The sequence below is a fragment of the Plectropomus leopardus genome, chromosome 8 (assembly GCF_008729295.1).
Source record: "Plectropomus leopardus isolate mb chromosome 8, YSFRI_Pleo_2.0, whole genome shotgun sequence".
NCBI classification, from domain to species: domain Eukaryota; kingdom Metazoa; phylum Chordata; class Actinopteri; order Perciformes; family Serranidae; genus Plectropomus; species Plectropomus leopardus.
In genome coordinates this window covers 12,118,350-12,141,788 of record NC_056470.1, presented here as the reverse complement: position 1 = coordinate 12,141,788, position 23,439 = coordinate 12,118,350, and the positions used below count along the sequence as shown (strand labels likewise).

Here is a 23,439-nt window from a genome sequence, read left to right as displayed (position 1 = left end):
ATTTATAAATGCGTAGAGAGCGGGGTGGTCCTCATTAGATTGCCATGTTTCAGGGTTTGAAATTAACACCCTCCAGGTGCCAACTGCGGGTCGATTTCATGTTAAGTAAATGTCAAGAGGTTTTCACCACACTGACGTGTAAAAGTTTGGGCTGAAATGAAACCTATGCTTAGAGTCTCTGCTCCGTTTTGGTGTCATTAAGGCTTTGCTGTCTAATGAAACCGTGTCAAGCTCTGCTACTTCTGTGTTACTGTTTACTGTACTGACGTCAGCTGATCCGCTAAAGTATCACTTGCCGCTGGTCTGCTGCTAGCTAGCATTGTGCCCGTGCTAAGGAAGGTAATGATAGATTAACAAGGCGGCCCAGTTGTTTGAGCCAAGATGGCAAACTCTTTATTGCCTCTCACATATTTAAAGGCAGGGCATTTGCTCCACTCTCTGCTCTTATATTTCACAATAAGAGCCCTAGACACATACATTGCATCACTGCTTACCACAGAGAACTTACTTACAGGTATGTAGCGGAGCCTTTGGTGAGGAGTTGATCAGTGTATTAAAATCATTTTGCGCCAGATTTTTCTTTGGCCTTTTCTTAAAGTTGTATTCAACGCAGTATGTTATTTTGTCAATCGAATGTAATGAAACAAACGATATATGAAACAAAAAATGCAATTTATTATTTTGGCCAAAAAAATAATAAAAAAGTTTGCTTGGCCTTTTTTTCAATTTCCAGTCACCTTGGCTAGTGAGTCCAAAAGTAAATTTTGGACACTGCCATATTTACCGCCATATTTCTACAGTAGCCCAGAACAGACAACCCACTGATTTGAGATAGGGCCATTTGCGTTTTAGTGACAGCCACTGTAGTTAGAAGCCTTTGTACAACAAGCAGCGTCGGAGAAACACAAATTTGTTTCGTAAATCTGCTTTATTCTGTGTTTTTACCAGTGTTAATCCCCTGGTCCATTATCAAATACATATCATGACACACTGAATTATATTATATAATTGTAATTATTGTGATATGGATTTAAGCCCCAGTCCCTGTTATCTATTCTGCATTTATCCACCTTAATGTATCACCAGACATCCTCACTAAAGTATGTTGTGTCATGTCTTCTTTCCCTCACTCTAACCACACTCTGGCATGCAGTCGTACTCTCATGATAGGAGAGAGCACACACACCACCATGTGACTTTTAATGACCATCAGGTTGAAAATATAAACAAGGGCTTCTCAATTTCCCTCCTAACCCAATAAACTCTGTCTTACCCTGTCTTTTCTCTCTCTTTCTCTGTGTTGTCTTGGCACACAGTGACCTCACAGACTTCTCAGGATCTGTTACCATTTGTCATAGTATTACACAAATTGTATTTAAGTCTACATGTCAGTCTAATACAAAAAAAAGATCTTAGTGGGACTGTAACATCTCACTATAGTGTATTTTAAGCCTTTCTATACTAAATTCTGAACTGGATTTACAGGACAAACACATTATTAATTGTGGATTTCATCTTAGGCATTTCTTTCTTGTAAATGATACAGTTTCTTGTATATGTAATAATCATCTCCTGTTTTTATGTTATTGTTGCATCTGCTAGAGAACAAATGTTTTGACGGACATCTATGAAAGCATTGCAACAACATGGTAGCTTGGCCCAGGAAGGTGTGTGTGCTTATATTTTGTGTTGTTGGAGTGTGCTGTGAGAGAATATTTTTTCAGTATTGACCTACAGTATGTTCTCAATATTACTCTGTTCTTGTTCAGTTGTATGTAAATTTAAGATCCTCTATGCACTTTCCTGATCTTCACCGCCATCCAAGCCAATCAATACTTGTATGGACATTGTTGTGAGCCACAATGAATGTTTTGTAACTTTGCGAGCAAGAAACTGTGACACACTGTTCACCTGAGATATCACTGGTGAAAGTGCAGTGGGTAAGGCTTATGCACCTTGCCATGCAACAACTGCTGCTGACTTGCCAGCTACATGCGCCTGCATATGTTAGAAGACCCAAAAATATCCAGAGAATTATCTCAATTTCAAATCAGTTTTATACAGTATACGTAGGAGGGGGTCGCTAATCCCTCTCTCTTTTAGCTAAGTGGTCATCGGCCTGAAAAACATTGTAGACCTCAGCTTCAGCTGTTTGTTTACTCTCTTCATGTCCGTTTCTCTTTTCGTGTATTGAGCTGATCTGCCAATCAGAGTGATTTCATTCATTCGTTCGTTCGATGGGCTCCACCATCTCCAGTGCAGATACCAGTGCCAGCGGTGCGGGACACACCATAAAACTAGGGCTACAGACACCCACTGACAGCCTGACATTGACAGATGGCCAGCCGTCGCCTTGGTGTGTCAGTGCCTGTGATTATACTTAAAATACAAATTGCACTGATCTAAAGAAATTAATAAACATTTGCATCGTTTTTATTGCAGCAATGTTAAAGTAAAAACTTCCACACAACAAAGAGGCCCATCTCGCCCTTTGTCACTGACATAGAACTATTGTAAACACAATGCGCTGTTGTCCTGGCTGGCTCAAGGTGAAAGATAGGCTAACTGGCTCTCTGGTTGCCTTTAATAGAAACATCTCTCTCACAGAGAGTCCAAATGTCTTGTACAAACAGTATATCTTTCACAGCAGACAGACATAGTTTCTCTGCCACGCGTGCCAGTGAAGGTCTATTTACCTTTCTCAGATCAAAAACAAACTCAGTGCAGCTCACTGTAGTTCCATGTCACAGTAACATGGAACTCCTTCCCTGTACTGTTAAACTGTTAAACAATACTTGCTATAACTTAACCCTCTGCTGTGTTCAAATGTAGAGCATGCTATCTATGATGACTCGTTGGTGGACATGTCATGGACTTTAATTCATTAGGTTTTTTTTCTCTAGATTCATTTAGATTAGCATTTGAATAGTTTTTTTTTTTTTCACAAACGGTTTGATCTTATTCTAATATTTTTTGTGATTGTTGTATTCTGTTTTCTGGCAACAATTTTTACATGAAAACTTGTCCAAAGTAGCTAATACTGTGTACAAAGACAAAATTACATAAGCACATAAAATTAATAAATTAAAGGGGCACTCCGTCATCTTTATACAAGTGAAATGATAAATCACCGTAACACCCCTTCAATACCATCTTAATGTGTAATTTTTCTGTATAAAGGGATTCAAAATAAAATCATGCATCAGGAACCACAGTGGGTTGCAGGCAGTGGATATCAATGTAGCATAGGATCTTTTTCTTTCTGTTGCCACATTTACACTGCCTGTTCAAAGCAGGAATATCACGCCGCTATGTGACGTCACCCTTCTGTATTTAATGTCAGATTGTGGCAAGGGGAAACAGAGTGGTCTTGCCACTGAGCCAGGACAGGAGGTAGTAAGAGCTCCAGAGGACTGTGTAAAACATGGAGCTGGAAAGACGTGATCATGGGCGGCACAAGTCTGACATTTTGATGACGTGTTTATGCGTGTGACCCATGTTATGTCTTTGTTATTGTTTATAAAGAGCTGCCGAGGCATATATTGTATGTCAAGCTAGAGGCGGACGCTCATGTGTTTAACGTCACCCCCGTCATGGCTCCTTTGATCATGGGATGTTGCAATGCAGTGAATAAACATACACTGATATGGCATGATGCTGCCATCGTTTGTTTCTGTGTAATTGTGTAGGGGCGGTGTAAAGGGGGGGCTTCATTGCAACCCTATAGCGCAATCTCTGTGTAAAAGTGGCTTTTGTAATTCCTATTTTTGGTGTGAAGACACTCACATTGCATCTGTGTTACTGCTGTACGTCATTACAACAAAATTATTGTGTCTGTTTCAGAGAAAAGAAGCAGAAAATTCAGGACATCAAGAATAATATTAAAGAGGCTATTGAGGTAAGTGGCTCTGCTTGTCTAATTCTACTTATCATTAGACAAAAAAACAAAACTCAACAGCTCTCGATAATTTGATAGGTATATATTGAACAATCAATCAGTCCAGTTTCCTTTTTAGCTTTACTAATTATGTCTGTCTTTTATCATCCAATCTTAAATGTATTTTATTTTGGTTTATGTGTTTGTGACAGACCATAGTAACAGCGATGAGCACCCTGGCACCGCCAGTGCAGTTGGCGTGCCCACAGAACCAGTACCGGATCGAATACATCCTCAACCTCGTCAGCCAAAAGGACTTTGAGTTTCCATCTGTGAGTAGTACAATATCAGACAACACACTCACACAAACTCTGATGACCTTCACACCAGTTTTTTGATGAGAAATGGTTTTACAGTCTTGGGTAGGGCTGGATAATAATACCGTAACAATAATTATTTCAATATAACCTTTCTCAAGAGAGATATAACAAATGATAACATGTTCGATAAATACTCCATATAATTAAATATATGGAATTTATAATTAAACTACCGTTTCTCTTCTCATATGAACTGCCAATCAGAGTGATTTCAATCACCGACGGGCTTCGCTAACGCCAATTTAACATGATGAATCAGCAGTGGAAAAGCCAACTTATGCAATTGAGAGCCAACAGTGCGGGACACACTGCAGTTTATAGTATAGCAAAGTTCCCTTGGTGTTGTCTACATGCCCAGCTATATAAAAAACCGCTAGCCACTCTAGCTAAGACCACACACCTAATCTGAAGGCCACCGGCTTCCCCTCATTACGATTTCAATCACCGACGGGCTTCGCTAACGATTTAACATGATGAATCAGCAGTGGAAAAGCCAACTAATGCAAATGAGGGCCAACAGTGCGGGACACACCGCAGTTTTACCGTGCGGCCTGCGGTTCAAAAACATCTACCATGTACGCAATTTTGATCTTCTGCACGTACAATAGTAGTTTATTGGTGTAGCATTGCAATGAATTCAAAGATTTTACAAAGTAATTCAGGCCCCTTTTTGTTTTGACCCCCCATGTGAGTTTGATGGCTGAGTTTAAGTAAAGCTGTGGTCAGTACGATACATTTGCAACAGGTGCAGGTATCTTCAGCTTTGTATGAGTGCATTTCCATTGACGATAGTAGGTAATAGCCCCACATCCCAGGTGATAATCTCTTGACACAGGTAGCAAACACTGAGGTTTACTAATGACCTGATGGGGAACATCTGTGTGAGTTAAATATTCTCAGTGGGACGTTCTCATCTACTAATTGTCCGAGCCAAGAGACCAAACCTTGAGGTCTGGGAGTCACACTGTATATCTACAGTCACCTTTGGGGTCAGGCTTAATTCATTTTCAGTTCTCTAAGTCTCACTTAGAAATAGAGGCTGTAGTTCATTTTCTAGTAATTTACTTTGAACATCCTGTCATTGTAATATTCGGTATATGTTGCTATGGAGGCATTTGTCCACCTGTCTCTCTTTCCAAATTACAGTACATGATAAAATCATCAAAATTTCACCACAGGTTTTCCCATATACAGCACATGATTGAATATTGTAGCAACTTGACCTATACATTTGTGTATTAACATTTGGAGGTTTTCCTGGAAAATGCTATTTTCTTGAGCAACCATAACAGTGGTTTTGAATGTTTAACCCATTTATCTCAAACTGTATTTACACCTCTGCTGATTTGTTTTTCCACTTACCTCCTGGAAATCTCTGATTTCAGTACAAAATGAAAGTCATCTTGCTGTGTTGAGGTGTTGAGACATGCTTGAAATAATTTGTTTTAAAGAACACTTTTATCTGTGCTTGAACTACATTTCCACGCTGTTATCATTTTGATATCTTTTAAAAAACAACAATGTTAGACAGTGATTTTCATAACGGTCTAAAATGAATGGAAACAATGGCCGCCTAAAAAAAGTCTTAAAAACCCTGTTGCTGTAGTCATGTAATGTTGTGATTTGTAGTGAATGAGTTAACGCTTAAAAACACTGGCCTTGTCCTTCAGTGGTTCGAGGTACAGATTTTATGTCTCTTTTATTACGGAAGATGACCATTTTGACTTGCCTATTAATTGATGCATTCATTGGCATAACGACCTAATCAGAGCAACTGCTTGTGTTTAATGCATGATTGTGATAATGATGAGACATAAGGCAGCTAAAGCGCCTCTTGTTTCTTTCCATCCAGTCCTAGATGAGGACCTTCAGCAAACAGGGTCAGCTGTCCTGTCAACGTTGACCCTGCTGAAGTGTCTGTTAGAAAGACACTTGTTGCTTCTCAGCACCAGTGGTTGTGTTATTTAAACTGATGCGGCACTCAGACATCTTTATGGGGATTGATAGCATCTCATAACTAAGGAGTCAGGTTTCCTGTAATGTAACTTTTCCTGGAGGAAGAAGAAAAGGGGTCTGTGAAAGAGTGAGAGGAAGCAAGGAGAAAGCATTGCATTAATAGAGTGAATAAATCGCATGACTGATTATAAAAGAGCACTCTGTTTGTAAACACATGATGAGTTTGCTGTCATGGAAAACTGCACGATGAAAGGATTTTTTTTTTTACATTTATATGACCATGCAGCTTACAAGATTTTTCTCACTAACAGGTCTTTGACATTACAATTACAGACACATTTACCAAGTTAACGGCTAGTTTGATGCAACTGAGGCAAACAAGGATAAAGACTTGCAGTTACAAGTCAGTTCATCGGGAAATGAATTGTTAACTATTGTGATAATCGATAAATTCTTTAAGCTTTTTTTAATTTTTTTTTTGTCTGGAAAAATGCCAAACAATTGTTGATTTCAGCTTCTGAAATGAGAATTTGATGATTTTCTTTGGCCATATCCACACTTACATACATGATTTTAAGATGGGGTTTTAAAATAAAACAATCGAACACAAACATTTTTGCGCTGTTCAGAAAAAATATACGAACACGTCTGAAAATCAATCTCACAAGACTGTTCACATGCACTGGGCACATGCATGCCAATATAAAGGAGGCAGATTTTCTTTGCAGTTGGTAGCTTAATACAGAAAATAACAAATAGTACAAATAGCAATGGCAAAAAGTATCAGGAAAAAAAAATCAGAGATTTTGTGGACCAACGACAAGATGGAGCTGTCACTGAAATCAACATGAATAAAAAAGCAGTTAAGGCATCAAAAACATAGGTTTGGTGTTGTTGCAATGCAAATACAGCTACATATCGACCAGAACAGGGAGGATAGAAAACCCACACAAGAAGGATGAAATATCAAGATGTATGCCAACCTAGCTATGGTGTTTTGGCTTTACACTTTAAATATGGCTGTCTGCATCATTGTCCAGTGTAAAACACAACCTCAGGATTGTCAAACTCAGGTGGAGTCAGCAGCATTTTGAAAGCTCTTCATTTTAGGGATTCAGAAATAAAACCCAAATAAAAAATAGCAGTACAAATAAAACCCAGCAAACAATTTTAGATCAAAAGAAAACTGTGTTAACTAAACAGGGAAATAAAATAAGGGAAATATTAAATTGTCACACAAACTGCATTGGAAACATCTGTTTGATTTTCCTGGAGTCATCTTTGAACCACAATATGTACACAGAAATACAGTTTCACATGTCAGTGGAGGATAATAGTAATTTGGGGTGGATTCACCTTCATTTTCACCTTCACTTCACTTATGATAGATAATACAGAAATAGTTGCAACGGAGATGAGAGAAAGGTGAATAAAAGGTTACTTATGGAAGATGATGATCCGTTTTATCCATGGGGATAAAAAGAAGGGAAAGGGCAGTACATGTATGTTTAACCCAGGTGACCATATTTACCAGATACATTGATTTATTTTTTATTTAGTTAGATGGTGGCACTAACACGGTTATCCTAAATGATTTGTAGCAATTGAGCAGACAGCTAAATAATGTCTTGCTCAGCAACACTTCATTAAGACGCATCAGCTGTTACAGGAATCAAATCTGTGAGTTTCCCTCTGCGGGATGCTCTCTTTAACCACTAACTCACGCTGCTGCCCAGGAATTCCACTCATGCTGAGCTGTTGGGAAGCAATTATTTGTTTACGGTTTCTGTTTGGCTTTACTTGTTTGGTTGGTTGACTTGTTTATGACGAGCCCAGCATAGTTTCCAAGTTATAAAACAGGATGGCGAAAGTATATTCTGCTTTTCAATTGGCATGAGAGACAGAGGGACAGCACTGATACCAGGCGTGTGTGCATGTCTGTGTGTGCGCGTTTGTAGGAGGGACTGACATTTTTAATTTACCTGGTTGTATTTTATGCTTTACTAATCATTGGATAATTTCCTGTAAATCATTACATATAGATAATTGATCTATTCCATTACAAATTGTATAATTTAAAGAACGTGTGTGCTTGTGCGTGTGCATGTGCGGAGTGTGTGTGTGCATAAGAGTGAGACAGACAGGTGTTGGTGTATTCCCAGTCTGGAACAAGGAAGTAGCCTGTGTTTGACCTGATTAAGGGCATTTCATAGACACATCAACCACAAGGTTCCTGTTAATTCGTTTAAACAGCCCGAAACACACAAAACACACTGCTGAGTCACTGGTGTTGGCCTGTATTTTAACCTTATCTGAGTCTTGACATCAGCATACCTGATACTTGCTACAACCTGTGATTATCAAATAATCTACTAATCTACAATCAAAAAAAAAGAAATATTAGAGAAACTCACAATTATTAATTGAATAATTGATCATTTCTTCTGGTTAATACACATTGAATTGTAAATTCCCCTACAAGCACCAGTTAAAAACAGTCCGGACAGGATTAGATTGAATGGAGCTAGTCAAAAACTATAAATGTCACAAGCATCATTTTCACCCTGTGTAGAATTCTATTAAAGATTGCACATTTGTTTATATAACCCTCACCGGACAAAAACTGGGCTGTTTTTGAGCAAACTTTAACTGAGGTTGTTTAGTTTCTGTTAACCAACTCTAAAACAACTCGTGCAGTATAATCAAAGTGTCATTTATCCATTCATATGCTCAGTGCTTCCGAAACACATGCATTTTTCTCCAAAACTGTCCTATTTAAAACACTCCTTCATACAAGTTGTGTCCTGGGCAAGCACACATAAAAACTCAACTTGTGCAATCCATTGACTTATACAGGTGCACTACTTATCTTTGTGTATGCGGAAGTGTTTAAAATATTAAAACTTTAAAGAAAATGCATGTGTTTGAGAAGTACTGAGCATACAATTGGATAAATGAGACTTTAGTCATACTTCTTTTTAATTGATATTTCTACACAGAGAACCCCAAGAATGAGTCCTAAAACCAGGCACATATTTTTGTGTGTTATTGGAGGTTTTTGCACAAGTCACATGTTCTGCCTGGATCACTGTGTTTTCAGCTTCTTCCCAGCATCTGTGAGATGACATGTACAGAGAACACCTGTTGTGGTTAATTCACACTGTCCCAGCATGTTAAACAAGTCCGTGTGTAGTGTCTGTCAGTATATAGTGAGGTGTCTTTCTTTCTCTCCGCCACTATTTACCTTTACAGACATGTACGCAGGCATTGCCTAGGCACAACGTACATTGCATGTGGTGTCAAACAAAAATGCTGAGTGCCCGGTGCCCTCAGACACACATCGTCGACAAGACACAACCCTGTCCTCCTTTCTTTCTTCTAGCTGTCATGTATGGTGTTAGATGCACAATAAATAATACAAAATGTACCCCACTTGAAGAACCACTTTTCTTCTTTGATTCAGAAGATGATCCTGTTAAATAAAGGCAAAGGTTCATTTTATGCTTAAAATACAAGATATAATTGGACATCCCAGCAAAATGAAACTGAGTATGTTTTCAACAGTGTATCAGATTTCAGCTTGGTAGACACACAAACATCAGTGCATTACTCCAGTTAGTCTACTGAGCAGCAAGACTTATTATGTTACTCTTCTGTGACAGTTTCTGTGTCCTGTCATTCATGTATTTTTGTTTTCTCCTCAGGAGTTTTACGACCATGCAAAGACACTGTGGCAAGATGAGGGGGTCAAGGCATGCTATGAGAGATCCAACGAGTACCAGCTAATCGACTGTGCACAATAGTAAGTATCCCTCTGCAAGTCCAGATACATGGTGATATGATCTGTGCCCTGAGGCACTAGTTTATTAGGTGCACCTGTACAATTTAATACAATACGACAGCTTTGCACACACAAAGAAAAGAAGTGATTTAGTAATTTCAAAACTTACATTTCTTTTTCACAGAGGTGTTGAATTAACTCTGGGCCTTTTTAAGTATGTAGTTGGTGGTGATGTAATATTGGCGTGTGGGCAGCAAATAATGATTATTTTCTAGATTAACAGATTTATTGTTTTGTCTATATTTGGCACTTAAATGCGTTTTCTTTGTTCGTTTGTTTTGGTCCATATTGCCAGATTACACACAAACCAGGGCAGGCGGGCCTGGGACATCCCAGGTGGTTCTGTAATAATAGATGTCTTGCATGGCTGAAAGCAACAGAGCAGCTACCCCTGTTCAGTTTTGTGTATACGGAGTGGTGACAAAGGGAAGCTATTAAACAGTCCCTCCAGGATTTTGCAAAGTTGCAATCACAACTATTTACACAAATTCAGCCAATTGCCATGATTTTCTGTGTGACCTTTCAGTTTTGTCCAATCACAGCAACTTTACTGCAACTTAATTTAAAATGGATAAAAACAAATTTCATTGTAGTGCTGCGATCAGCAGATTGATCCACTCAGGCGCCCCCCCCCCCCCCCCCCCCCCTCTCTGTTTATCTGCTCCTGCAACTGAGTCAGTGACCCACACAATGACAGGAACAACTGTCAGCATCACACAGTTAACTTTACCCAACATTTATTAACAGGTTTAATGAATAAGACTCATTTTTGGTGCCATTTTGTAAGTTGCTCATTGCTTTTTTGCATTTTTCTGAGAGAGCGATCAAGCCAGTTTGCTCAGGTTTCAAAGGGTTAAAGTACACAATTTATGTACAGTTGTTATAGGCTTTGGCTCTTCAGTAACATCTAGTGGCAACTGTCGGTAACCACCGACCGCAAGCTTTGTTCCCGTTAAGTTACCTCAGAGATATGACTTGAGCCTCAATCTGTTCAAGTGTTATTATGTTATTTGACATTGGCATACAGTGAAAATAGAGTCAAGTCAGATTGTCCACTGGAGAACATCTTTGTATTTGCTTCCTAAAGACAGGCACTAAAACATATTAAGTCAAAGAAAAGATAGCACCAACATCAGCAACATCTTTGCCTGTCCCACCAATATTTTGCTCCAGGTCAGTTTACATCACTACATTTCTTAGGATGTTTTTATCAGTGGAAGTGTGGAGAAATCTAAGCAAATATGGGAAAAAAAATAGGGGAGGCTGTATGTAAAGCTGCTGAGGCAACACAGGAGTCACTGGCAGTGATCATAACATTGTAAACCTCTGGTGGCTGATGTGTCTCTGTCATGTGCATCAAACACTAAATTGTTTCTTTATTGATGAACATTACGTCTGATACAGTTTTGAATATGTGCAGTTGACAGTGTGCTGTGCCCTGTGATTATCTAGGCCCCACACTGCCACCTGTCTTTAAGACTTTTGTTCACAAAACCTCTTTCACCCTATATAATCTCCAAAACAACCTTTTTATTGTTGCATCTAATCCATACAAAAGTATTTGTTTAAAGATGCACTAGAGCATCTTAAATGTGTTTTTAACAGCTCAGAGTTGAGCGTACAGTTATCATTTCCAAAGAAACTGCAGAAAAAAACACAAAGATAAGATAAAAGATAGAGAAATAGTTTTTCATGTAACAGCAGCAGTTTGCAGTGTTTGGGAGCAAACATGGCCGAGGCTGAGTCATCTACAGATCACAGGATGGTTTAAGGAGGAGAAGGGAGAAGGGGTGGTGTGTGAGGAGATCGTTGCTGCTTAGCTGTGGACTATGAGCAAGTAGCATGAGGTGTTTTTTTAATAGTGAATGACTTTGTGAATATTATCTGCACTTAATTAAGCAGTTAAGATTGGTGTGTTGTTTTTGAAAGTTGACACAAGGGGAAACTCTCCCCCCGAGTGCTCCCTCAGGTTGTTGAGATGGTACAGTCCAGTCTTGTGTTCTCTCCCTCCTCTCGCTCACACATCCAGCATAAAAAAACAATCTCATACTGCTCTTGCTTTTCGTTTTCTCCCCTGTCTTCCTTTTCTCCATCTCCATCTGTCTGTCTGTCTTCTTTCTGGACCCAGTCCAGCCGCACTAGATTGGGAGTTGATAGACTATTAATAGTGCCCGTGGTTGGGTCTCCATGGTAACCGTGCTGGAGGCCAGGGCGCTGGGGAGCTATTTTTGAAATCTGCTCTGTAATGTCAGACAGACGCTACTACGCTTTCATTCTGTGTCCTCCTCTCTTCTTCTGTGTCATCCCCTCTTTCACGTTCACTCTCACGTGCACTCTCATCTCTCCTTTTCACGTGCCTTTCCCTTCAGCTGTTTAATTCAGGAATACACTGATTTTTCATAGATCCTCCTTCTTTTGTGAGATGAGAAGTTCCTTTCTCTGTCTCCTAGTTCCCTCATGATGCATCAAGTAATTTAGCCATGTGCCCGTGTTTTACTTACATGTCAGACTTACTTACCAAACCAGCACTTAGCAACTTAAAGCGATACTTTTTCAACCAGCTTTGTATCAAAAACCCCCGAAACTCTGCTGGCATTTCGCGGGCTCTCCGATTGTTACTTGAACGGAAGATTTTATTTTTTATTGCACTGCTTTTTTCTCGCCTATAAAGTGAGAGTTGTATATAGGTGGTGGGCGCCATACTGCTTCCTGCTCAGTGAAAACTGAGACAGAAAAACTGAGATCAAATGGTAAAACTAAGCAGCACTGATCAAATATAAACCAAAATTCAGTCAAAGAGTTGCCTATTTCTCACCTCAAATGTTTTCAGAATCATGTTTTTTTAACAAAAATACAAGATTGTTGATCATCAAGCCTTTTTCCCAAACAGTGCACATTATATCACCCTCCAGTGGGAATGTTTACTAGTCAGGTGTGGCACAGTGCATTCTGGTAGTTGTAGGTTTTCTACCTAGTGAGCAAAAGCCAATGGCACAGTCCCCTTTCTCTTTTCTCTGTGGTCATGTGGCATCCATTTCAAATGTATTTGCATCTTTCTGCTACATAGATGGCCTAGTATTATGTGAGGACCTTCTTTATATTAGTGGAATACTTCTTCTGCAAGTTCATAGCTTAATGAAACAGTTGAAACTTCAGGATCTGGAAATCATGTTATTGAAATTTTATTTTTATATGATGAGATGGTGGTACCCTGCACAAATTAAGGTTGTTTTGACCAACCTGACCAGTCTGATGTTCTTAGGACATTAAAAGGTGAATGTGTAACAGAGCCAGTGATTACAAAAGCCTTAAGTTGTTCATAAATCTAGCCTTCTAATTTTACACTCAAAATGCACCTAGTTGATGCTTTTAACTTTATCAGGATCTAAAAAGGGGCTTCAAAAGTTATTTTTGATTTAATAACTTGATAAGGGACAACACTTGAATGTTTCAGTCATGTCTGCGGTTTTGCCTCTGTCGACCACAGTGTTGATTATAAAGCAAACTGTAGCAACCCACGAGCTTTGTATAATCCATCATACCTGTAGATTACTAATGGGTTGCATTTAACACTGATAGATCATCGTAAGTTCACAAGAAGTTTGAAAGTGAAGGTGTGTCTCCAGGAGATTTGAAATCACGGCACTTGCTGATTCATTTTGACATTTTGGATGAGTGCTTTAGTGTTTTACCCGGATGTGAAATGAGCAGGGAGGATGCTTCTGTCTGTCTTAAAGGTCACCTGGTGAGCAAAATACAGTATTATTCATGTTTGTTTAAATCGAAAGTTTCAGTCACATTATCAAAATGTTGTGTTAAAGGCCATGTACAGCTTTATGAGTTGTATGAATATAATTATTGTATTTGCACGACAATTTTGGCCTCTATGTGATATACGATCAAAAATGCCATAATGTGCAATAATTTTACTTTTTTGAAATGCCTATAATTATTCGTTGGTTTTAGTTTTCTCTGTCTTATTTTAATTAATTCCCCAGCATGATAAAGATACCAAAATATGGATTTATGTCTGTCTATACACATCTCCTCTTATGTGACTTCTTTCAGCCAGTGGTGCTTTGTGTAGACTACGACAACCATGACAACACTTATTTTTTTAAACTTTATTAACAACACAGTAATATTACAACTACAGTACAGAGAGCACTGGGTAAAAAATGAATAACATAAACAAGCAGAAACAGAATTGTCCATTGTAAAAAGACACACATTATATAAATGAACAGAGAAGATGCTACAGCTCAAAAAAGTGACTAAGCAGTATGTGAATCATATTTAACAAAGGTGATGAGACTGATGGACACCTACCCCCTTCTATGCATCGCAGTTATGCCAGCTTACTTAAAAACCAGAAAAACAAAAAAAAACTTATCTGACTAGATTTGTAGGTGTGGCAAATAGTCCTTTAAATAGATGTTTTAAAAAATTACACATTTAAGCCTATTTGTTCTTGTGGTTATGACTAACATACAATAATTTTCCTAAAAATATAAGGATTTTGAGAAAAATTAGCCTCTGGAATGGTTTTTCTTATTTAACAACAGTTAAATAAGTTTTTCTTATTTAACAACACAGGTCATGTAGAAAACACCTGCTGTATAACGTATGATATCCCAGCTGATGTGTTTGAGTAGACCCTTTATTTGACCTTTTACTTAAACACACATGATACTTTTAACTGTTAAACAGGCTTTTAAAGAGATGATGCTCGCTGCAGAAAAATCTCATGTTTGCAGTTTAAACTGGTCTTTAATGTAAGGATTGTTATCCATACAAGTCTTAAAGACTGAAATGATGAGATTGTTAATATTATCACCATAACAGTGTTCTTACTTGTAATTTGTTTTTGTTCTCTTTCTTCAGCTTTCTAGACAAGATCGACATAGTGAAACAGAGTGACTACACACCAACAGATCAGGTGGGTTAACGTCGGCTACCTTGATGTTTATTTATCTACACTTTATTAAGCATTCTTCTCCCACAGAGATATTTCACTAATAGTAATTACTCAAAATAAATAGTTCACACCCATGTGTGAGAGTAAAAAGGGGCGGTGCTGGAGTTGGATCTTGATCTAAGTTGTGCTTTTGATTTCAATTGAATTATTTTGACCTAAAGTAGAGGAGCATGGCTTCTTAATGCTGTTATTTTCACTTTTAAACCTGGCATGATTTTCCAAACCATCAAAGATAAATCTCATGTTGTCTTTTCACCCGAGTTGCCCTTTGCAAGCACAGAAATGGGGGCAGAAAATAAAAACATCTTGTGTCCCAGTTTCTATGTTCTTCACCCTGATCTAAAAAATATGCCTAGGACACGGAAGAAAAGTGGAAACCTTGCTCCAGATCTGCAGTGTAATCGTTAAAAGATCCTGCAGGATATTTTTAAAATCTTAGGAGCCTTTATGATAAACTTTCTGGTTGTTTTTTTACCAGGATTTGTTGCGGTGCAGAGTTCTGACCTCAGGAATCTTTGAGACAAGATTCCAAGTGGACAAAGTAAATTTCCAGTAAGTAAAAACATAAAGAAAATGGCAGTTTTTTACTAAACTGACTCATCTGACGGTATTAAACACGAACAGTGACTCAGGATATAAACAATTCAGAATCCAAGATGCACAGCTTCTCCACATGATGGCGGTATTTCACCAGTGTCTCTTGTTTGGTTTACACAGTATGTTTGATGTTGGTGGTCAAAGAGATGAACGCCGGAAATGGATTCAGTGCTTTAATGGTAACTCTTGTTTATTTTTCATTTTGTTTATTTACGTGGCTCATATCTCCCTCTGTCACTGTGTCTGATGTATCTCTGTCCCTCTCCCGTCTTCAGATGTAACAGCCATCATCTTCGTGGTGGCAAGTAGCAGTTACAACATGGTGATCAGAGAGGACAATCAGACCAACCGTTTACAGGAGGCTCTCAACCTCTTCAAGAACATCTGGAATAACAGGTGAAGAGAGACGGACAGTGGATCTGTCTCTGTGTTGTTTTCTGTCTCTCTGCAGAAGTAAAGCGTCTTTCTACACGCATGTCCACTCGGACTCCCAGTTTCACAACAAGGAACGCTATCTGTGATTTGAAAATCAGAAAGCCCTCTCAGAACACGAATTTAAGTTGTTCGGGTTTTTTTGTAACTGCAGACAGATGATGGTTATTGATCAGGCCCAGTGTCAATGCTGGGAAACTTTCTAAACTGTCCCGCTTTTTCTCTTGAATGTTTGCATAACCAAGTGCAGGGGTTCCCTAGCAACAAACACAGCATAACACAAATCAAGGAGAGATCACGTACTTTGTTTACAAATTTCAGCGGCGTGTAAGCAAATAAAGTCACAGAACAGCGGAAAATTACCGAGATCTTTGGCAGCATGTCTCACATCACAGCAGACATAGTGGTCATTGAGTTCAAACGTATTCAACCCCAGTGCCTAACAAGTGCCGAACAACTTATCTCATCCTTTATGTTGTAGGTTGTACTTGTGGAAAACTCCTCTAGGTTTTCCAGGAAACAGAACTAGTTTTGATGCAGTTAGGGATCCATGCAGGAACATCTTGGGATAATTAGTATTTTGTATGAAGTATCTTCACATTTTATGTCATCCGCTTATAGAGCTGTCACCCACTGGCCCCATTTTTATTTATTTAATCAGCTTCAAGCAGTGTGTGTTCCTTTTGTCTCTCTCTTCGTACTCAGACACAGTTCGATGGTCCAGTGTGTGATGCTGATTCATGGTGTTTTGTTCTCTTCAGGTGGCTGCGGACCATCTCTGTCATCTTGTTCCTAAATAAACAGGACCTGCTGGCAGAGAAAGTGCTGGCAGGGAAGTCCAAAATCGAGGAATACTTCCCTGAATTTGCTCGATACACCACACCTGACGATGGTGAGGAGTTGTGCCACATTTTTAGACACTTCTAGAAACTGTTGTCCTCAATATGGTCTATTGCCTTAGACAGCAATGTATAAATGTAGTTGAGCGAAATTCACTCATTCTCAGAGACACTGTCCATATATTCAACTTGTAAATATCTCCTTTGGAAATTGGTTCTTTATTTCATCTAATTATTACAGATCTTAGAGATCTGATTATTGTTTGTAAAGTAGGGTGACCAGACTCCCCAAAGAGTCCCAGCTGGAAACTGGTCTCTGTAAAATACCAAGATGTCCTAGTTTTTTACCACCTGTGCAAAATATGTCCCAGTTTTTAATGATTCCCTTGCTTGTTACTATAAAAATGTCCTGAGCATGCAGAGACATACACCAAAACATACACTGATAGCTCTGTTTTTACTTTAAAGTCAAGGTTTTGCCCATTATTAAAACTGTGATAATAACTGCTCAAACTCTTGACTGACTTATCGTCCAAGAAGCCATGAGGGACAGTGCATTTACGGCCATTGACCACAAGATGTCATCCTTCATAGATAACTGTGAGGAGTTCACTCACACTTGTTCACAATGACATTGAAGAGGAATAACTTAATTAACGTGTTACATAATTGCTAACATTAAACCTGCTTACTGATAAATAGCCCCAGAAAGCCAGTTTCCATCTTGTTTGTTGTATGAACCATTCGTGTTTGACAGTCTCCACCTGAAAGAGTGCATATCATAAGAAATGTGGTTTCATTAGCCTCTCTGTCCTCTTCCAGCGACACCAGAGCCTGGAGAAGATCCACGTGTTACAAGGGCAAAGTACTTCATAAGAGATGAATTCCTGGTAAGTGCTACAGGTTTGCTTATGTACTTTGTAATGTGCAAAGTTCAAAGTGTAGTAACAGTCTATATTGTCCTTTTTTTCTAACAAATCCCATGATGAGACAAAACCAACAATATTCTGATTCCATTAACAATTACTGTCCAATAATAGCTCATCTCTCTCTGCCGTAGACCTCCTTTGACCTCTTACACTGACCTGCTGCTGTAAATACTCACAGGAGCACCAATTATGTATCAATCTGCAGCTAAAAATAGTGACTGATAAATGCACTCTTTACTTATTTAATCCTATTCTGAGTAATGCCAATCCCAAAACTCAGTGTCTATCTGTTTTGATGACAATAAAGCCTCTGGGGGTGCAGGCCAATATTTCAGGCTGATCTGGTGTAGAGATTTCCTCTGCCGTGCGCTGGTCATTTTGGCTAATCTCTTAAAATAGACATCTTTATATGAACTCATATGGATTCAAAAAGTGAAGTCGTGGCCAATGTGTTACGCCTCTCTATACAGACTGTTGACCTGCCCTTCAAATGTGATTGGTCAGTTCTAGGGTTGGGTAACTGTTCCATATGAACTGGTTCCAAAACTGATACCCAGCAGTACCTTTTTTTTTTTACTTTACTTTCTCTGTTATAACAAAAATGTCTTTGTGATGTATTTGACTGCTCTTCTCTAATCACACACAGAGCTGATCGTCTGTCTCTGTCTGTCTGCTTGTGTGTGTGTGTGTGTGTGTGTGTGTGTGTGTCTGCTTCATCTTGCAGTGATAATAGGTGATTATAGAATAATATAGAAAAGAAAATAGACCAGATGCTGAACCTATCATAGCAGATTGACACTCCGGCAATAGTTTTGGCTTGCTGGGAAGCTGACGGAGCGGCCGACACAGCATTTGCAGAGCTCCATGAATGGCTTCAGGGCGCTTCTGCGTCCTGCCTCTTGTCTAAATCCAGCATTCTCACCCAGATGCGCTCTCCAGTGCTGAAATTTAGATTTAATATGAATCGGTACTTTGTAGTAATTCCTCAGTAGTAATTCCTCTGATACCAAAATGTTGTCCCGTTTATATATATTAAGGTTTGCTAAAAGCTACAGTCCCCTGTCTGTTTTTTAGAAAATTAAATTTTTTTTGCCTTATTTTAAAAAAGGAAACTCGTATTTGTGACATGTTTTATAAAAGTGTTTCTTCATAGCAACAAATGTTCCAAACACATAAGAGGCTCATAAAGTTTGAAAGGCAAATGTATTTTAATAGCACATTTCATATTCAAAGGCAACCCAAAGTGCTTTACAAATAAGTCAAGTCAAAGTTCATCATAGGCCAATCACAAAGCATGCCCCAAAGGGCTGTTGAAATAGTCATTTCAGTTCAATTTCAAATTTATCCATAAAGTTCAATGCCACAAGTCATCAGTAGCCTCAGAGGGTTTTACAACATACGACATCCCTCTGTCCTAAGACCCTCACAGTGGATGAGGAAAAATTCCCCCCAAAAAACCTTGAACTGGGGAAAAAAATGGTAAAAACCACAGGAAGAACAACTGAGGAGGGATCCCTCTTCTAGGACGGACAGATGTGAAATAGATTTTTTACAGAACAGATTAACAAAGTGTTTAAATTGCTGAGAGCCTATCTCGTGGAATTTGCTGATAATTATCAAATACTTAGAGTAGTTTTTATTAGCTAAATAAAGCATGACTATAAATGTGTTTGTGCCGTCTACGTGTTTGCTTAACATCAGCGCTGGATTGTAGATAAAAGTTAGAGACTGCTGTTAGAGGAATAACTCAACAGCCAATCAGCAACTGTCTTAGTTGTTATATACGTGATGAAATATTTTCTTTCTCCTTTCTTCATCTGCAGAGGATCAGCACAGCAAGTGGGGACGGGAGGCACTACTGTTACCCCCACTTCACCTGCGCCGTCGACACGGAAAACATCCGCCGTGTCTTCAATGACTGTCGAGACATCATCCAGCGGATGCACCTGCGGCAGTACGAGCTGTTGTGATGGGAGAAGAAAAGTGTTCAGTCAAAAACACATCGGACTACGAAAAACCCTGAAGTCTCTGAACTCCCCTCTTCCACAGAAGTTTGTGAGCTCTTGAGAAGGAACGGGGGCCAAAATGCACGCGCACACACATACATAAAGACACACACACACTTACAGTACACAGACCCATGAACCCAGAACTTCCCCTGACGCACTCCCCACCTGCAATAGACAGAGCTATCTATATGGAAGGGTTTTATTGGTTAACACATAAACGGACTCTGATCTCCACCTGCAGCCATAGTCCCAGCTCCGCACCTTTCGACACCATATATCGTCCCCATACGTGTTATCTTCAACTTTCTAGAAACCCTGAGTGGCCCAGTTTGGGCTGTGTTTCCTGCAGTGAAGAGGGCTTGAGCCACGGCTGAGATTGTGAGATCTCCGATCTTGTTGCGGTCGGTATGAAAAGTGAGCGAGCTGCTACATCAGTGCAACTGGGAAAGAGATAACTGTTGAATTACTGCAAATAGAGAACAAACACTTCATGACAGATCAGCGGAACACTGTATCTAACAAAAAAACGCACTGTGCTCAGGACTTGACTCAAACCGTGTACACCTTCCTTTCACTTACACACATCCATAAATCCAAACACAGGATCTGCTTGCACACAGAAACGTATCACACCTGCTTTTTACTGGACTGCACAACCGGGTTGGATCCGGAAATGTACTGATCTGCCGACGAGCGGCAGGCTGGTTGAGCTGTCAGCTGATTTTTCTGGCACAGTGTTTTGAGATTAAACAGACTGCACAGCCGAGCCCCAAGGAGCGGCACAGACTAAACGGACCAGGGGTGTGTTGTGCTCAGTCTGGCCGTGGGGGGCGGGACGGGGGCTTCACTGAAACGGGACAGACACGACTCCAGTGTGAACTTCTCTGATGGCGTTTGACAGAGACGACGATGACAGCCCCTCGACTCCACAGAACTATTTTGCCACCTTGACTTTGCCTTGTTGGTAGTGGAGCAAAACGTGAGGAGGATACATTGAATTTAAACAAACAAAAAGAAACAAAAAAAAAAGCCAACTTTTATGGAACTTAACTAAACGGAGGGCAAAAAGCATCCTTCTACAGTACCATATAAGTTAAAGAGAACTCTGATCTTGTCATGATTGACCCTGTTTTACTGTCTCCACAGCTGTTTTTGTCTGTGTGGACTTTTGTGCCATTGTGCCCTGTGCGCTCTCTTTCTTTATCTTTACTCTCTCTGTCTGTCATTCTCTCCTTCATTTCACCCCTGTTCTTTCTCCTCCGATGCTTTTTCTCTCCATCACTCTCCATCTTGACATTTCTCCCCCTCTCTCTCTCTCTCTTATTTTCTCCTCCCAACCACCACATCCCCATCTGCACTTTTACCTTCCTGGCAGTACTCTTTCAAGAGAAAATAAAACATAATCCTGGAATATAAAAAAAAAAGACGACAACAACAAACAGGACACTTTTTTTTTTAAACTTGTGGTCAAACAGCCTGCTCACACCTCCCTCCCATCTTTCCTCTTCTCTCCTCCTCCTTCCTGGACCCCTCGCTCCTTTGTATGTTTGTCTTTACATTACTGCTGAACTATTATTCTTGTACAGACTGTAAAATGTATTATTTTGTACAACTTTATTGAAAAAAATAACTTTTAGAAGATCCCTGTGCCTTGATCACGACTGTACGTGTGTAATGAGCTAAAGTGGGTGTCATACTGCGCTGTATAGCTTGGCCAATCCCCTCCTAACTCCCAGCCTCCTTTGCCACTTCCTTCTCTCTCTCTTCTTTTATCCCTCTCTCACTCTCTCCACTGTCCTCTCTCCTCTGGGACGGAGGACACCCATTCGTAGCTTTTGTAGTTTTATTTCTCTCCCCAATCCTCCCATTCTCTCTTTATGATTTAAATGTCTATTTTTGAATCCATATACCCCAAAAAGATAAATATATGAAATGTATATGGGTTTTAAAAAAAAGTATTTTATTAGAATCAAATGAACCTTGACAAATTGTACACTTGACAGTGTGCGTATTGCTATAACTTAAATCCTTTCAACTGAAGTTGTGTTCAGGTTTCTTTTGTTTTCTTCCGTTGACATCTGCAAAGGACATTTTTGAAGGGTTAAAACATCGCTTGTTTCTACACAGATCTTATTCTTTTGCTAAAAAAAGGGCCAAAAAATGACAAAAAAAAAAATAATAATTTCAATTTATTTTCTGATGAGGGAGGGGGGTCCTCCTTCCTAGCCTTGCAAAGCAGAGGCGGCCTGTACAGTATTAGCATCTCTCTCATTTCAGTGCCCGAGTCTTCATTTAATGTGTACATCAAATATGGGTCTCTACTTTCTGAACAGAAGCTCTAAGAAATAAAGGTTTTTTTTTGGTGCAGACAGCAACAGATCTGTCATTACATATATAAACTCACCCACACAGGCAGCGCTGCTCTTTACTCCCTCACATAAGCTGCATTTTTGCAATCTTATCCCTAAATTTTCATCAGCCGGAAGGGTTGTTGTAAATCCACGCCAAAGGAAATGAAGTTTCCTGTTCGTTTACCAGTCATTTCCTCTTCAGATACACACAGCCTGTGTTTATTGGGACAACTATGAAGATTATGAAGTCAGTTTCTGACAGAAGAGTCACTGGTTTAGAAGCTCAACAATGTGGAAATTCAGGTTGAATAACGAAGGTGCCTCATGGAAGTGTCTTGCGGTTGGCTCCTCAATGAGTCTTGGAAGGTAAAAATGTACTGAACATGTTCTAAATATCCAACCTTGATATGGAAAATACAACTTCCGATACAGGTTTTTTAATGTTTTGTCTGTGTTGCCATGACTATACTCACAAATGAAACTGTTTAAAGATCAATTCTACCCAAATTATTCACTCTGCCGCCTGTTAAAAGTGTTAACTCCACACCACCAAACACAAACACACTGAGTTAATCCCATAGTTCACTCACAACTTGTTAAATTGAACTTTTCATCTGTTATACCTCCAACGCAAATCTTTTTTCACCCTGAAGAATTTTTTTTGTGCCCAACATGCTCGATATACATAGTGGATACCCACAAGTTTCTTATCTCTGATTTTCTTCAAAAGCCGAAGTGTTTTTTATCGCCACACAGTAAATTTACAATACACTTTCTTTGCTTGATGCATTTTAAGCTGTGAGGTGATTGCTATGCTGATCTACAGGAGCTGATTCACTCTTTGTTGGGTCGACCAACCTCAGTGAAGTTTCAGCCGATATGGAGGTGAGTAGAAAATGTCAAAATTGTTGCATGAGGTTTTACAGGAATTGATGCACCAAAAACAACAACCCAGCCTCTACCTTACATTCATTTTGGATAAAAAGTGAAGTGTAATGGAATTTAAAGGCAGCAATACCCCACCCGGGATGGAAATAAAGCCATTTGTAAAAGTAAGTTTGAACTTAATAAAGGTGAATTGTGACCTGAATGGGAAAGTACAGCATGTTAACAAGTCATCCCTTACATATATCTGTGTATTTCATTCAAATGTAAACTTAATAATGCTATTAACAGCTGATTAATAGCATTAATCTTTTTTTCAAAGAGGACATGACGTAAATATACAATTAAATAACTGAGGTAGTGCC

At 39.2% G+C, this 23,439-nt stretch overlaps 1 protein-coding gene across 1 annotated transcript in view; it reads left to right on the top strand.

Annotated features, from left to right (window-relative positions):
- gnas (GNAS complex locus) overlaps positions 1-22,205 on the top strand; it is a 32,310-nt gene extending 10,105 nt beyond the window's left edge. Inside the window, exons 3-12 of the mRNA XM_042491384.1 lie at positions 3,844-3,898; positions 4,090-4,209; positions 9,918-10,015; positions 14,939-14,993; positions 15,511-15,584; positions 15,750-15,808; positions 15,905-16,025; positions 16,823-16,953; positions 17,723-17,790; positions 19,653-22,205. Coding sequence (XP_042347318.1) covers positions 3,844-3,898; positions 4,090-4,209; positions 9,918-10,015; positions 14,939-14,993; positions 15,511-15,584; positions 15,750-15,808; positions 15,905-16,025; positions 16,823-16,953; positions 17,723-17,790; positions 19,653-19,799 — 928 coding nt within the window. The 3' untranslated portion in view covers positions 19,800-22,205. The remainder of the gene's footprint in view (positions 1-3,843; positions 3,899-4,089; positions 4,210-9,917; positions 10,016-14,938; positions 14,994-15,510; positions 15,585-15,749; positions 15,809-15,904; positions 16,026-16,822; positions 16,954-17,722; positions 17,791-19,652) is intronic.
- The last annotated feature ends 1,234 nt before the right edge of the window (positions 22,206-23,439 follow it).